This window comes from Oncorhynchus mykiss, chromosome 5, assembly GCF_057628025.1.
Source record: "Oncorhynchus mykiss isolate SJ-2025 chromosome 5, ASM5762802v1, whole genome shotgun sequence".
Taxonomy (NCBI): domain Eukaryota; kingdom Metazoa; phylum Chordata; class Actinopteri; order Salmoniformes; family Salmonidae; genus Oncorhynchus; species Oncorhynchus mykiss.
This window is the reverse complement of record NC_143026.1, coordinates 70454406-70472011: the sequence shown is the minus strand read 5'-3', so window position 1 is coordinate 70472011 and position 17606 is coordinate 70454406. Positions and strand designations below refer to the sequence as shown.

The following is a 17606-nucleotide window of genomic DNA, read 5'->3' as shown; positions in this document are numbered from 1 at the left end:
TGTGCACCGGGGCCTCACACTCCTCTTTCTATCCTGGTTAGAGCAAGTTTGAGCTATTCTGTGAAGGGAGTAGTACACAGCGTTGTACAAGATCTTCAGTTTCTTGGCAGTTTCACACATGGAATAGCCTTCATTTCTCAGAACAAGAATAGACTGACCAGTTTCCAAAAAAGTTACTTGTTTCTGGACATTTTGAGCCTGTAATCGAACACACAAATGCTGATGCTCCAGATACTCAACGAGTCTAAAGAAGGCCAGTTTTATTGCTTCTGTAATCAGCACAACAGTTTTCAGCTGTGCTAACATAATTGTTAAATGGTTTTCTAATGATCAATTAGCCTTTTAAAATTATAACTTGGATTATCTAACACAACGTGCTATTGAAACACAGGAGTGATGGTTCCTGATAATGGGCCTCTGTACACCTATGTAGATATTCCATAAAAAAATCTGCTGTTTCCAGCTACAATAGTCATTTACAACATTAACAATGTCTACGCTGACCCCTTCATCCCATAGTTTTTTCCTGTAATCTAATTGAATATGACTGAAGATGCAGAAGTTTATGCCAGGCCCCTTCTAATAAGGTATAACAGACTTGTTAGAACTTTGACCACACGCCTTCTAGACGGACTTCATGCCCTCTATCAAATCAAAACTGGAATATTTAGTCAAAGCAAAGATTGTAAAAGTATGCTGGACATTTATAGAATAAATAATACCTGGTTTGATGTTTCTGTGACAAACAGTGAATTAGTTATTGATTCATACTAAATGGCATTTTATAGATTTTATGTATTTCTATAAAATCAAAACTGGAATTTTTCCTCAAAACAAAAGGTTGTAAAAGTATGCTAGACATTTCTAGAATAAATCATATCTAGTTTGATGATTCTGTGACAAACGGTGCATTAGTTATTGATTTTTACATTTTTAAATGGCATTTGGCGAAAATCTGTTGAATGTCCTAATGTGTGACTATAAAACCAACTTTACCTCGCTCCTATATTTGGCCCAAATACAGACATCTATAATTGGTTTAGATTTGGTGCGGGCCTTAATTTGGCCCAAACATAGACATCTATATTTCACAAGTTTGGACAGCACAGCACAACACAGTACAGTAGAGCACAGCAGACTACATACAATACATTACATTACAGTAAAGAAAAGTAGAGTATATTACAGTACAACACAAAAGAGCACAATAGAGTACTGTAAAGTAAATAAAAGTATTGTTCAGTACAGTATAATGTACTGTATTGTACCCTACTCTAATTAAAATATACTCTACTGAACTAAACTGTGCTCTACTGTACTATATTAAACTGTACTGTACTCTACTGAATTAAACACTACTGTACTCTACTGTAGTCTACTGTACTGTATGTGAAATTTCCTTTCGTAGGATAGCCGGAGGCAAAGTCATTATTATGTGTCTGGTGATTAGTTGACGCTTCTTGTGTGCTTGACATCACTCCGAGCCCTTACCAAAACACAAAACAATGGCAGACAATTTCTCTCACCTTGGATCTAAAACCAGTAGTAGCTAACCACCAACTTCAATGACAGTTATCTTAAAATTAAAAGACATCTAATATTCCCACTGTCACGGCTTCTAGGAGTAGTGGGTGGAGGAGTCAGGCGCAGAGAGCAGAATTAGTTCAAACGTGGGTCTTTATTCCAGGAACAGAGTAACGGTCACACCAAACACACGGGCGCATAAATAACCAAGTCCAAGAAACAGGACAAAACCGTCCGGAAAAAGGAATCCACATAAATCCACACACATGAACAGAAAAACAAGCCCGCACAAAAGCAGGCGGGCATACCGGGTTTAAATAGCCCAAAACAAAACCCAAACAAGAAACAGGTGAAACTAATCAGACAAAACTAACTGAAACAGAAAAGGGGATCGGTGGCAGGTAGTAGGCCGGCGACGACGACCGCCGAGCGCCGCCCGAACAGGAAGAGGAACCATCTTCAGCGGGATTCGTGACAGTACCCTCTATAACATACCTCGTTTATCCTCCTCAGGACTTTAAATGGCCCCACACACTGCGGCCCCAGCTTCCGGCAGGGCAGGCGGAGGGGCAGGTTTCGGGTCGAGAGCCAGACCCTGTCCCCTGGTGCGAACACAGGGGCCTCACTGCGGTGGCGGTCAGCGCTCTTCTTCTGCCGTCCACCAGCCAGGGCTCCTTAGAGCGCTGCACCCACTCCTCCACCGCAGGAGCTTCGGTCTGACTCTGATGCCACGGAGCCAGGACCGGCTGGTAGCCCAGCACTCATTGGAATGGCGACATGTTCGTGGAGGAGTGGCGGAGTGAGTTCTGTGCCACCTCTGCCCATGGGACGTACCTCGCCCATTCTCCTGGCCGGTCCTGGCAATATGACCGCAGAAACCTACCCACTTCCTGGTTCACTCTCTCCACCTGTCCATTACTCTCGGGGTGATAACCAGAGGTCAGGCTGACCGAGACCCCAGACATTCCATAAACGCCCTCCAAACTCGGGACGTGAACTGGGGACCCCGATCAGATACAATGTCCTCCGGCACCCTGTAGTGCCGGAAGACGTGGGTAAATAGAGCCTCCACAGTCTGTAGGGCCGTAGGGAGACCAGGCAATGGGAGGAGATGGCAGGACTTAGAGAACCGATCCACAACGACCAGAATGGTAGTGTTTCCCTGAGACGGGGGAAGATCGGTAAGGAAGTCCACCAACAGATGAGACCAGGGCCATTGTGGAACAGGGAGGGGCTGTAGCTTCCCTCTAGGCAGGTGCCTAGGAACCTTACTCTGGGCGCACACCGAACAGGAGGAGACATAGAGCCTCACGTCCTTAGCTAAGGTGGGCCACCAGTATTTCCCCCTAAGACCGCGCACTGTCCTCGCAATACCTGGATGACCTGAAGAGGGTAGTGTGTGAGCCCACCGAATCAATTGATCACGGACACCAAGCAGCACGTACCTGAGACCAGTAGGATCATGTGAAGGCGCAGGTTCCAACCACAATACCCGCTCGATGTCCGCATCGACCTCCCATACCACCGGTGCCACCAGCCTAGAAGCTGGAAGGATGGGAGTAGGATCGATGGACCGGTCCTCAGTGTCATAGAGACGGGACAGCGCGTCGGCCTTAGTGTTGAGGGAACCTGGTCTATAAGAGATTGTGAATCTGAATCGGGTAAAGAACATGGCCCACCTAGCCTGACGAGGATTCAGTCTCCTTGCCGCCCGGATATACTCCAGGATGCCTGGTCATTCTTTAAAAGTAACTTCCTCACCATTTTAGATAAGCATGCTCCGTTCAAAAAATGCAGAACTAAGAACAGATACAGCCCTTGGTTCACCCCAGACCTGACTGCCCTCGACCAGCACAAAAACATCCTGTGGCGGACTGCAATAGCATCGAATAGTCCCCGTGATATGCAACTGTTCAGGGAAGTCCGGAACCAATACACGCAGTCAGTCAGGAAAGCTAAGGCCAGCTTCTTCAGGCAGAAGTTTGCATCCTGTAGCTCCAACTCCAAAAAGTTCTGGGACACTGTGAAGTCAATGGAGAACAAGAGCACCTCCTCCCAGCTGCCCACTGCACTGAGGCTAGGTAACACGGTCACCACCGATAAATCCATGATTATCGAAAACTTCAATGAGCATTTCTCAACGGCTGGCCATGCCTTCCGCCTGGCTACTTCAACCTCGGCCAACAGCCCCGCCCCCCCCCCCCCGCTGCTCCTCGCCCAAGCCTCCCCAGGTTCTCCTTTACCCAAATCCAGATAGCAGATGTTCTGAAAGAGCTGCAAAACCTGGACCCGTACAAATCAGCTGGGCTTGACAATCTGGACCCTCTATTTCTGAAACTATCCGCCACCATTGTCGCAACCCCTATTACCAGCCTGTTCAACCTCTCTTTCATATCGTCTGAGATCCCCAAGGATTGGAAAGCTGCCGCAGTTATCCCCCTCTTCAAAGGGGGAGACACCCTGGACCCAAACTGTTACAGACCTATATCCATCCTGCCCTGCCTATCTAAGGTCTTCGAAAGCCAAGTCAACAAACAGGTCACTGACCATCTCGAATCCCACTGTACCTTCTCCGCTGTGCAATCTGGTTTCCGAGCCGGTCACGGGTGCACCTCAGCCACACTCAAGGTACTAAACGATATCATTACCGCCATTGATAAAAGACAGTACTGTGCAGCCGTCTTCATCGACCTTGCCAAGGCTTTCGACTCTGTCAATCACCATATTCTTATCGGCAGACTCAGTAGCCTCGGTTTTTCGGATGACTGCCTTGCCTGGTTCACCAATTACTTTGCAGACAGAGTTCAGTGTGTCAAATCGGAGGGCATGCTGTCCGGTCCTCTGGCAGTCTCTATGGGGGTGCCACAGGGTTCAATTCTCGGGCCGACTCTTTTCTCTGTATACATCAATGATGTTGCTCTTGCTGCGGGCGATTCCCTGATCCACCTCTACGCAGACGACACCATTCTATATACTTTCGGCCCGTCATTGGACACTGTGCTATCTAACCTCCAAACAAGCTTCAATGCCATACAACACTCCTTCCGTGGCCTCCGACTGCTCTTAAACGCTAGTAAAACCAAATGCATGCTTTTCAACCAATCGCTGCCTGCACCCGCATCCCCGCCTAGCATCACCACCCTGGATGGTTCCGACCTAGAATATGTGGACATCTATAAGTACCTAGGTGTCTGGCTAGACTTCAAACTCTCCTTCCAGACTCATATCAAACATCTCCAATCGAAAATCAAATCAAGAGTCGGCTTTCTATTCCGCAACAAAGCCTCCTTCACTCACGCCGCCAAGCTTACCCTAGTAAAACTGACTATCCTACCGATCCTCGACTTCGGCGATGTCATCTACAAAATGGCTTCCAACACTCTACTCAGCAAACTGGATGCAGTCTATCACAGTGCCATCCGTTTTGTCACTAAAGCACCTTATACCACCCACCACTGCGACTTGTATGCTCTAGTCGGCTGGCCCTCGCTACATATTCGTCGCCAGACCCACTGGCTCCAGGTCATCTACAAGTCCATGCTAGGTAAAGCTCCGCCTTATCTCAGCTCACTGGTCACGATGGCAACACCCATCCGTAGCACGCGCTCCAGCAGGTGTATCTCACTGATCATCCCTAAAGCCAACACCTCATTTGGCCGCCTTTCGTTCCAGTACTCTGCTGCCTGTGACTGGAACGAATTGCAAAAATCGCTGAAGTTGGAGACTTTTATCTCCCTCACCAACTTCAAACATCAGCTATCTGAGCAGCTAACCGATCGCTGCAGCTGTACATAGTCTATTGGTAAATAGCCCACCCATTTTCACCTACCTCATCCCCATACTGTTTTTATTTATTTATTTTTCTGCTCTTTTGCACACCAATATCTCTACCTGTACATGACCATCTGATCATTTATCACTCCAGTGTTAATCTGCAAAATTGTAATTATTCGCCTACCTCATGCCTTTTGCACACATTGTATATAGACTCCCCCCTTTGTTTTTCTACTGTGTTATTGACTTGTTAATTGTTTACTCCATGTGTAACTCTGTGTTGTCTGCTCATACTGCTATGCTTTATCTTGGCCAGGTCGCAGTTGCAAATGAGAACTTGTTCTCAACTAGCCTACCTGGTTAAATAAAGGTGAAATAAAAATAAATAAATAAAAGATTGCGGTGATCAGTCCAGATGAGGAAAGGGTGCTTAGCCCCCTCAAGCCAGTGTCTCCACACCTTCAGGGCTTTCACCACAGCTAACAACTCCCGGTCCCACACATCATAGTTTCGCCAAACCCAAACAAGAAGCAGGTGAAACTAATCAGACAAAACTAACTGAAACAGAAAAGGGGATCGGTGGCAGGTAGTAGGCCGGCGACCGCTGAGCACCTCCCGAACAAGAAGAGGAACCATCTTCGGCGGGACTCGTGAAACACACACCCCAATAACATTGTTGCCGAGGTGGGCTTGTTAGTTAGCTACAGGGTTTGAGTCACCTCAGCCATTTTGTACCTTTATTTAAGTAGGCAAGTCAGTTAAGAACAAATTCTTATTTAAAATGACAGCCTACCCCGGCCAAACCCGAACGATGTTGGGCCAATTGTGTGCCGCCCTATAGGACTCTCAATCACAGCCGGATGTGATACAGCCTGGATTCAAACCAGGAACTGTAGATGCTGTGCCTTAGGCCACTGCGTCACTCAGGAACCCATAGGCTTCAGGAGCTAGCTGGTTAGATTCCACCATGGGCAACAACAACTGGCGACAAGTTCGTTTTCAGACAAATATGTTCAACTCATAGTCTATCCACTGACCACCACATTTAGAAGGATAGCTAAATTACTAAAATGTTACTGGCAAACTAATCGTGATTTCATATTCTTTGATACATTTGGTTTAACTTGCTCATATCGAGTAACAGACAGTTTGTGGAAAGGTAAAAATAACAATAAGTGGACTAGTTTTATGAATCGGACAGGGAAACTAAAATAGATATGTAGCTAGCTGGTGAGGGTTTCATTTATTCTCCAGTTAATTAAGCTGAAGCTGGGTTTCCCGAGTTTTTCGGTACTTCTGTATCTGCATTGCTTGCTGTTTGGGGTTTTAGGCTGGGTTTCTGTATAGGACTTTTTGACATTGGCTGATGTAAAAAAGGGCTTTATAAATCAATTTGATTGATTGATTGACTTACTGCTCATGCTGGCAAGCAAGCTAAACAGACGGCTCTGCAGCGTATCTGTGTGATGTCACACACCCTAGAAGGCTCAACCAATCACCCACCATAAGTCATGAATAATAATATTTTTGTAGGAGTATTTTTCTCCTCTCTGCTGACCAGTATTTTTCTCCACTCACACAGGAGTAATAAAGGCCTAGTGCACTAATTTGGTGGCCCAAAAATGTTATAAATATATTTTTTCAATATATATTTTATCATTTTGATTTATCAGGGTGCTGCATCACACTCAGCACTGCCTACTTCCCCACGGCTATGCATTGGAAAGGAGGAAATTGCCTTTGTTAGCATCACTATTTGTCAGACTTTTATGTACGATTAATAACCTAGCCTACGTAATTCCAGTGGTGGAAAAGTACTCAATTGTTCAAGAAAAGATAGGAAAATTACTCAAGTAAAAGTGAAAGTCACCCAGTAAAATACTACTTGAACAAAAGTCTAAAAGTATGTGGTGGTGGAAAAGTACAACATTGTCATACTTCAGGTGAATTCAGAAAGAGCGGGACATCATATAAACAGGGACAGCTTAATCCTGACACGTTTATTTCTTGGTCTGACATAAAAAATCTTGTTGTTTCTAAACCACATGACCAAAATTACATCCCTTCATTGGTGTGACATCATAGAGGGCCGGAAGCTCACCCGGCTCAGTGACAGCTGTTTTTCTGTTTTGATGTTAAGGTTATAATACGGTAATAAATAATGCACTGTCCCAAATTGTGATGTAAATTTGCATACTATGAACTGGTCAATCAAAACACATAAAAGAGTTGCCAATATTAGGTTTCAATTTTGTAATTCTGTTGTTTTTTTTGTCATCCCACTTTACCATCCATAGTTAGCTAAAGTAAAAGAGCATGGAATTACCCTGTACTTAGGTTAGGCAGAACTCGGGTTCTTGTAGTACTATTCATGTATTTCTTGTACTGTTATTGTCACGGCTGGCTGAAGGACTGGACCAAGGTGCAGCATGGTAAGCGTACATTTTAACTTTATTTAAAAATGACCCCGACAAAATGAAGAACAAAAAAAACAACCGTGAAGCATTGGGCTATGTGCCCTGAACAACTACAAAGTTAACTTCCCACAAAACAGGTGGGGGAAAAGGGTACCTAAGTATGGTTCTCAATCATATACAATGATAGACAGCTGTCCCTGATTGAGAACCATACCAGGCCAAGACATAGAAATACAAAACATAGAATGCCCACCCTAGTCACACCCTGGCCTAACCAAAATAGAGAATAAAAAGCCTCTCTATGGTCAGGGCGTGACAGTTATTTGAGTGAATTCAGAAAAAGTGGGACACTTTTTGCGTTTCTGTCTTTTATAACTTCTTCCGACATCTAGCCAACATATTAGCCCAACACATGATAGATTTCTGAAATCGTCAGATGTTTCCTAATCACACACAATTGAATTGAATGGTGTCCCAGTTGATCTAACCTGCTTGGTCTAGTCTACCGAATGCAAACTGAAAATAGGATTTTGACTCAGTGTACACATGCCTCCTGTGAATATGATATCAGCATTTACTTTGTGTGTGATAAGGAAACATCTCGAGGATTTCAGAAATGTATCACGTGTTGAGCTAATATGTTGTATAATGTCGAAGGAGGTTACAGAAGACTGAATTGCAAGAAGAGTCCCACTTATTCCGTATTCCCCCGACATCAAATTCTTTATATTAAGCAAACCAGACGGCACCATGTTATTATTTTTTAAATTACAGACAGCCAGTGGCACATTCCAACACTCAGACATTATTTACAAACGCAGTATTTGTGACCGCCAGATCAGAGGCAGTAGGAATGACAACGAGTTATATTGATACGTGTGAATTGGACCATATTACTGTCCTGCCTGAGTCAGGGAAAATGTATGGGAGTAAAAAGTACATATTTTCCTAACCTCTTAGATGTATTGGCAAAATAGACATACCCAAAAGTAACTGCTATTCATGTGTAATTGCATGATTCTGACATGCCAAAACTTGGTATATTTGGAAAGAAGATATCTGGGAGATTATGAGGAAATTATGAGAAGGTAGATATGAGTTACACAGTTCAGAATACACAAGATCAAGCACACACAAAGTAAACGTTTTTTTTATTTTGAAAGTAATCTTTAATTGACAACCTATCAGTGAATTATTGATGCCCAGAGCTGGAAACACATCAGATGGCTTCCACAACATGTGAACAATATCAGGAAAAAATGGGATTGATAGAATTAACAACTAGAAATGGGCAGTTGTTTTTCGTAAGTGGTGTCAGGTGTGGTCACAGGACGTTTCAAAGTGTTCCTAAACCTCTCCAAATCAAATTGAATCAAATGTTATTGGTCACATACACGTATTTAGCTGATCTTATTGAGGGTGTAGCGAAATGATTCTGTTTCTAGCTCCAACAGTGCAGTAATATCTAACAAGTAATATCTAACAATTTCACAACAATATACACAAATCTAAGTAAAGGAATGGAATTAAGAATATATACATATATGGATGAGCAATATCAGAGTGGCATAGACTAAGACACAGTAGAATAGAATACAGTATATACATATGAGATGAGTAATGCAAAATATGTAACCGTTTTTAAAGTGACTAGTGTTCCATTATTAAAGTGGCCAGTGATTTCAAGTCTATCTATATAGGCAGCAGCCTCTAATGTGCTAGTGATGGCTATTTAACAGTCTGATGGCCTTGAGATAGAAGCTGTTTTTAAGTCTCTAGGTCCCAGCTTTGATGTACCTCGCCTTTTGGATGATAGCGGGGTGAACAGGAAGTGGCTCTGGTGGTTGTTGTCTTTTGATCTTTTTGGCCTTCCTGTAACATCAGGTGCTTTAGGTGTCCTGGAGGGCAGGTAGTTTGCCCCCAGTGATGCGTTGTGCAGACCGCACCATGCTATTTGTTCAGTATAAAAACACAATTTCTACCATTTCAACCTCACTCAAACATTGTGGTGGTGTTATGGGGTATCAAGTATCCTTTCAACTTCTCTAAAGTGTCCGAATTTTTGCACACTGGATGTGCACCACCCTCTGGAGAGCCCTGCGGTTGCGGGCGGTGCAGTTGCCGTAGCAGGATGCTCTCAATTGTGCATTCATAAAGGTTTTTGAGGGTTTTAGGTGCCAAAGCCACATTTCTTCAGCCTCCTGAGGTTGAAGAGGCACTGTTGCTCTTTTTTTCACCACACTGTCTGTGCGGGTTGACCATTTCAGTTTGTCCGTGATGTGTACGCTGAGGAACTTTCCACTTTCTCCACTGCGGTCCTGTCGATGTGGATAGGAGGGTGCTCCCTTTGCTGTTTCCTGAAGTCCACGTTCAGCTCCTTTGTTTTGTTGACATTGAGTGAGAGGTTGTTTTCCTGGCACCATACTCCCAGAGCCCTTACCTCCTCCCTGTAGGCTCATCATTGTTGGTGATCAAACTTACTACTGTTGTGTCTCCTGCAAACTTGATGATTGAGTTGGAGGTGTGCGTGATCATGCAGCAATGGGTGAACAGGGAGTACAGGAGGGGGCTGAGCACGCACCCTTGTGGGGCCCCAGTTTTGAGGATCAGCGAAGTGGAGGTGTTGTTTCCTACCTTCACCACCTGGGGGCGGCCCGTCAGGAAGTCCAGGACCCAGTTGCACAGGGCGGGGTTCAGACCCAGGACCTCGAGTTTAATGATGAGCTTGGAGGTACTATGGTGTTGAATGCTGAGCTGTAGTCAATGAACAGCATTCTTACATAGGTATGCCTCTTGTCCAGATGGGATAGGGCATCGTCTGTGGATCTATTGGGGCGGTAAGCAAATTGAAGTGGGTCTAGGGTGTCGGGGTAAAGTAGAGGTGATATGATCCTTGACTAGTCTTTCAAATCACTTCATGATGACAAAAGTGAGTGCTATGGGGCGATAGTCATTTGGTTCAGTTACCTTTGCTTTATTGGGTACAGGAACAATGCTGGCTATCTTGAAGCATGTGGGGACAGCAGACTGGGATAGGGAGAAATTGAATATGTCCGTAAACACTCCAGGCAGCTGGTCTGTGCATGCTCTGAGGACACGGCTAGGGATGGTGTCTGGACCGGCAGCCTTGCAAGGGTTACCACGCTTAAATGTCTTTCTCACGTTGGCCACAGAGAAGGAGAGCCCACAGTCCTTGGCAGCGGGCCGTGTCGTTGGCACTGTTATACTCAAAGCGGGCATCTCATGTATCGTGTCTGAGCCGTTGAATTGCGACTCCACTTTGTCTCTATACTGATGTTTTGCCTGTTTGATTGCCTTACGGCGGGAATAACTACACTGTTTGTATTCGGCCATATTCCCAGTCACCTTGCCATAGTTAAATGCGGTGGTTCATGCTTTCAGCTTTGCGTGAATGCTGCCATCTATCCACGGTTTTTGGGTAAGGTAGGTTTCAATAGTCACAGTGGGAACAACATCTCCTATTCACTTCCTGATAAACTCAGTCACTGTATCAGTGTATTTGTCGCTACCTGGAACATATCCCTAGTCCATGTAATCAAAACAATCTTGAAGCATGGATTCCAATTGGTCAGACCAGCGTTGAATAGTCCTTAGCACGGGTACTTCCTGTTTGGGTTTCTGCCTATCGGAAGGGAGGAGCAAAATTGAGTCGTGGTCAGATTTGCCGAAGGAAGGGCGGGGGAGGGCCTTGTAGGCATCCCGGAAGTTGGAGTAGCAGTGGTCAAGTGTTTTAGCGCGAGTACTACAGTCTATGTGTTAATAGAACTTCGGTAGCATTTTCTTCAAATTTGTTTTGTTAAAATCCAGAGCTACAATAAATGCAGCCTCAGGATATGTGGTTTCCAGTTGACATAAAGTCCAGTGAAGTTCTTTGAGGGTCGTTGTGGTATCGGCTTGGGGGGAATATACATGGTTGTGACTATAACCGAAGATAATTATTTTGGGAGGTAAATAGGTCGGCATTTGATTGTGAGGTAATCTAGGTCTGGTGAACAAATCACACCATGAGTAGTTAATCATAAAACATACACCCCCGCCATTCTTCTTCCCAGAGAGATATTTATTCCTGTCTGCACGATGAACTGAGAACCCAACTGGCTGTACGGACTCAGACAGTATATCCCAAGAGAGACAAGTTTCCGTGAAACAGAGTATGTTACAATTCCTGATGTCTCATTGGAAGGAAATCCGCCCCCTCAGCTCGTCAACTTTATTACCCAGAGATTGAACATTAGCGAGTAATATACTCGGAAGCGGTGGGTGGTGTGCGCGCCTCCTGAGTCAGACTAGAAGTCCACTCTTCTCCGCCGGCAATATTTTGGATCTGCCTCTGGATCAGTTCAATTGCCCTGGGGGGTATGAACAAAGGATCCGATTTGGGAAAGTCGTATTCCTGGTCGTAATACTGGTAAGTTGTCGCTGCTCTTCTATCCAAAGTTCTTCCCGGCTATATGTAATAACACCAAAAAATATCTGGCCTAGTAATGTAAGAAATAACACATTAAAAAAAACTGTAAAGTTGTGTAGGGGCTAGAAGCACGGCTGCCCTCTCTATAGGCACCATTTTGTGGCATACGTCTGTAAATTAGATAATTGCTATTGTGCTTTTACATATTTGTAATCCATAAATTATATTTGTTCAGTATAAAAACACAATATATACCATATCAACCTCACTCAAACACTGTAGTGTTGTTATGGGGTATCCAGGGTACATTCAAGTGTCCTTTCAACCTCTCCAAAGTGTCCAAATGTGGTAATTGTACTGTTTTTGCACAATGGATGTGCCTTAAGTTATTGTTCACTATAAAAATGAATGTCTACAACACCAACCTCTCTCAAACACTGTGGTGGTGTAGGGGATATCCAAGTGTTTTCATCATATTTTTCATGCACAAAGATGAAGTCATACATCATCAGATAACATTGGCAGTAGGCTAGATTTGTTCCAACCTAAGCATTCATTTCATACACCCCATGTAGCTATAGCTCAAACACAGACCAAATCTAAGATGTTTGCTGTTTGGTGAAAACGTTGTGTACAATAAAAAATGTCACTCTCAGGGCTGCTGATCAATAACGGTAGGTCACAGGCAGACAAATAAGACATCCTCATGATCTGTGGAGTCCCGGTTTTCGGTGTGAATCAACGTATTCCGTGTTAATTTCGTTTATGCTTCACAGCGCTAACCGGAATGTAGGTAGCAGCCATCTTGAAATTAGGTCTGTATACGGGCATTTGTATGCCCATATATGGTAGTATCACACCAAAGATTGTGCACAGATCAATAGCCAAGACACTCAGCTTTCCGCAGACACACTGCTTTTGCAAATAGGGACTACCGTTCACATACCAGACTGAATTGAAAATAAATAAATAAATAGGATCCTCAAATATTGTGACTTTACATTTAAGAGGTTTAGGGTTAAACTTTGTGCATACAGTGAAGGCGCAAAGTTACAATGTTGCAGATAGAGCCCTCTTGGAGACTTTTTGTGCTTATACATTTCATTCCATCTGCATTATTCAGAACATTGTGGCAAAATTAACCATATACATAGAAAATAAAAGAGGCTTCTAGAGGCCAAAAGGCCGTTTTTGCATGGGCAGCGCCATTGAGGACTTCCACTATGCTTCCACCATTTTAAAGTAGTCAAAGTAGGCCCAGTCAATTTGGTGGGGATTCCAATGGATTGTAGCCTAAATGGCATTGTGCCCATGCTGTCACAGACACTATAGATGGGTTAGCTGACAACGTCACAAAAAGGATGCGCACGCTTCAATGGGGAGTTGTGATTCTGGATAGCCAGGTAGCTACCAACAATTACAAGAAACTGCCATGTGGGGAATCATAAGTGACTCGTTGGAGCTAGTTTCATCTTGTTCTTGATACAATGTCTTGTTTTGAGGTGTTTTGGCTTGATTTCATGTCAATGGTAATATGGCTCAAATTCGCTAGCTAGCTAACCAACAACTGTAATGATGTATTTGAGAGATAAACGCTCATTGTTTAAATGTATTTATGTTCTCAATAAACATTGGAGACAAAATATAATTTACATGTTGTCAACAATATATATATTTTAAAATTATTTATTTAACCAGGTTGGCCAGTTTAGAACAAGTTCTCATTTACAACTGCGACCTGGCCAAGATAAAGCAAAGCAGTGCAACACAAACAACAACACAGTTACACATGGAATAAACAAATGTACAGTCAATAACATAATAATAATCTAAGCCAACCCTGTCTGTTTTCCCCATAGTTGCTCACGAGTCGGTTGTGTTGCTAAACATCCAACCCGCATATAATAGAGAAATAGTAATGGCGTCTTTTTGTAGGCACTAACTCCACTATGGTTCATTGAACAATCCCTATTGAGAAAATGAATGGCGTTTCAGTAGGGTTTTTGGATAAACACTGAAAATAATGTATGTGGTAGCCTAAACACTGGCTTAGGAGATCTTATATGTTTTGTTCTATGAGATAATGTTAATCAGCTAACATCAGTTTTTGTGAATTTTGAAGAATGTATGTTATTTTTTTTTAAATCACATAGGCTTCATAATTCATAGTCATGTTAACTGGCTACTATTATCTCATAGAACAAAACGTATAAGATCTCCTAAGCCTGTGTTAAATTAAGACCTTATTTTATGCGTTTATTGCAAAATCATATTCTTTCCCCGTTGATTTTCCATATAGCGATAGCTGAAACAACCAGAGCAAACTATTTTCCGGGTTTTAGGACTACAAGTTGGCGAGCTCTATGGCACAAATATAAAGATGAGTCCTCTATCAATCTCTACTACGTTATCCCACTTTGTGATTGCCGTAAAGAGAAGACAAAGCCGTGAATACCAACCAGAAAAAAAGTGACGATAACAGAGAATTGAAATTCATTTAAGTCGTAAAACCCAACCCAAAGTGCGGCATTTGCAACTTACATAGCTACCGCATATATATGTATTGAGTTTACTTAAGCAGATATTTACATGATATCGTACTCACCATTTGCTTGAGTGAGTGAGGCGAGAAAGCAAGCGATAGCTAGACGAAGAATCGCGTTTAAGCAGTCACTGCGATGGCCTCCGATAGCATGGACAGAGAAATGATTCTTGCTGACTTTCAGGTGGGTTCGGACTTTCCTTAGGATACACAACTATCTAGATTGCTAGTTTAATTATGTTGAACCTTAACGTTAAACAATAGGCAGTGTTAACGTCAACAGCAATGTCTCGTCAGCTGACACGGCAAACACATTAGCTTACTAGCAAGCTAGCTAACACGATAGCTAGCGAACATTAGATGCGTTACTAATGAACGTTAACTAGCTAACGTTACGTCTAGACGCAGGAGCGAGTTTGCTACTAAATAATTGCATTGTTGCATAGCATTTCGTAAAGCTGTCTACCCCAAGAGTATCTGAAGTCAGAAATATAATATACCAGTATGTCTGGTAGCTATCTAACAGTACTGTTAGACGTCAATTTAGCGAACCAACGTTAGTTGTTAGCTAAAAAGCTAGCTAGTTAGTAAAAGCTGGGATCATCGTAGCTAATTATAGAGGAATTTAAAAACAATATAGCTACCGTTAGCTTGCTTTGTCATTTCTCAGCGAAGATATATGCTGTATGAATTGTAAATGTTCTCAACTGAGTTGGTTAGCTAGCTAACTTGTGTTTGCTTAACTCTCAAACTAACGTTAGGTAGCTAACTACTTGCTTGGTCACTATTGAGTTTAGCTAGCTAGCCTACTATCAAGTGACATCACTAGCGTGCATTTCTTGTGCATGTTTCCAAGCTCTGTAAATGTAACGTTCGTGTTGAACGCTTGAGCTCTTCATCCTGACAATTTACAGGTCTTTGAATAAGTAACAGGGCCACAAAAAACTGAAGAACACAGTTTTAAGCTGTCAGTGCTACATGCACTCCTTTTTAGCTCCTCGTTAATCATATTAGGCTACATGGAGGTAAATAGTAATTCTGGAAAAACTTTCTTTCAATGTAGCACTAATACTAGCTTGAGCATAGTTGGTTGGTGCAATGTAAATACTTCTAGCCCACTGAAACATGTCGTTATACTGACAATGACCAGTCAGTCAAACCACCCAGTGATATACTGAGTGGAGGACCAGATTAATTTGGGTGGTTGATACCAGGTAAATTACAGTATCATTCAGTGTTATGGTATTGATAATGGCAATTTATGCGAGCAGAGTACTTTCAGCTCACTGTCCATTAGGAACATTTGGAATGTGGAACTTTTTGAAAGTCCGCTATAAACCCAATATCAATATATCAATCAATCAAATGTATTTATAAAGCCCATTTTACATCAGCAGATGTCACAAAGTGCTATACAGAAACCAGCCTATAACCCCAAACAGCAAGCAATGCAGATGTATGGTGGTTAGGAAAAACTCCCTAGAAAGGCAGGAACCTAGGAAGAAACCTAGAGGAACCAGGCTCTGAGGGGTGGCCAGTCCTCTTCTGGCTGTGCCGGGTGGATATTATTAGAGTATATGGGCATCAAGGCCAGATTGTTCTTCAAGATGTTCAGATATTCATAGATAACCAGCAGGGTCAAATAATAATCAGTGGTTGTAGAGGGTGCAACAGGTCAGTACCTCAGGAGAAAATGTCAGTTGGCTTTTCATAGCCAAGCATTCAGAGGTCGAGACAGCAGGTGCGGTAGAAAGTCGAAAACAGCAGATCTGGTACAAGGTAGCGTGTCTGGTGGAACTGGAGAAGGAGCACAACCAGGTGGACTGGGGACAGCCAAGAGTCATCAGGCCAGGTAGTCCGGAGGCATGGTCCCAGGGCTCATGTCCTCTGTGGGGGGGGGGGGGGGCGAATTAGAGAGAGAATAATACAATTCACACAGGACACCAGATAATACAGGATAATTACACCAGATATAAGACTGACCCTAGCTCCCTGGCACATAGACTATTGCAGCATAGATACTGGAGGCTGAGACAGGGAGGTCGGGGGACACTGTGGCCCCGTCCGACGATACCCCCAGACAGGGCCAACCAGGCAGGATATAACCCCAACCACTTTTCCAAAGCACAGCCCCCACACCACTACAGGGATATCAACAAACCACCAACTTACTACCCTGAGACAAGGCTGAGTATAGCCCACAAATATCTCCTCCACCGCACGAGCCCAAGGGACAACAAACAAATCTGCTAAAACTCGTCAGTTTCTAAGAAGATGTCAAAGTTGGCCTTGGTTTATTTACCAGATGCTTTTATCCAAAGTGACTTAGGCTACAGAACAGGTCATAGTAGCAGATTCAGTATATGTTGCAGGATGCAAGAATCAAATCTATAATGCTGGTATTTTCGGTCAGCGTCATAAATGCTCAATTACACTTTCTATTGGTTATTGTGTTTTATGTACATGACCTCTTCTGTTTTTCTCACAGGCTTGCACTGGCATTGACAACATTGCAGAGGCAATCACGCTCTTAGAACTCAATAATTGGGATTTAGTGGTAAGTTCACACATCAGTAGGTCATACGAACCTGACATTTTCTTCTTTTAAATTGAAAATATATTATATACTTATTTTGCTATCAAAATTGTTAAACAACCTGGCCACTGTAGTGACTATAGCCTTTACCTCATTGGTCCCCAATCATAGCCGTGGGCCTATTTTCTTTTTTTTTCCCTGAACAGATGATCGGGGGCCAGAACAGAAACTAGTTTTCTATCCAATTGGCAAAGATTTCCATGCAAATATTCTGAAATCTGCATAAAAACAATGTTTTTTTCCCCATCAGATGTTTCCCTCAAATTTACTTTTTGTGCAAAAAAGGCTGTGTGACGACGCGGTGCACATAAAAATGTCTTTGGC

The 17606-nt window shown here is 43.2% G+C and overlaps 2 protein-coding genes across 3 annotated transcripts in view; one reads left to right on the top strand and one right to left on the bottom strand.

Annotated features, from left to right (window-relative positions):
- The window catches only part of LOC110524431 (cyclin-dependent kinase inhibitor 2C (p18, inhibits CDK4)), a 30525-nt gene extending 15059 nt beyond the window's left edge, over positions 1–15466 (bottom strand). Inside the window, exon 1 of the mRNA XM_036978192.2 lies at positions 15331–15466. The gene's annotated coding sequence lies outside the window, so the exon portion shown is untranslated. The remainder of the gene's footprint in view (positions 1–15330) is intronic.
- Positions 14549–17606, top strand: part of LOC110524429 (FAS-associated factor 1) — an 81061-nt gene continuing 78003 nt past the window's right edge. For both annotated transcript variants that reach the window (XR_016496272.1, XM_021604036.3), the window contains exons 1-2: positions 14549–14870; positions 17175–17243. Coding sequence is in view for 1 of the 2 variants with exons in the window: in XM_021604036.3 (XP_021459711.1) it covers positions 14823–14870; positions 17175–17243 (117 nt within the window). In the remaining variant the exon portion in view is untranslated. The remainder of the gene's footprint in view (positions 14871–17174; positions 17244–17606) is intronic.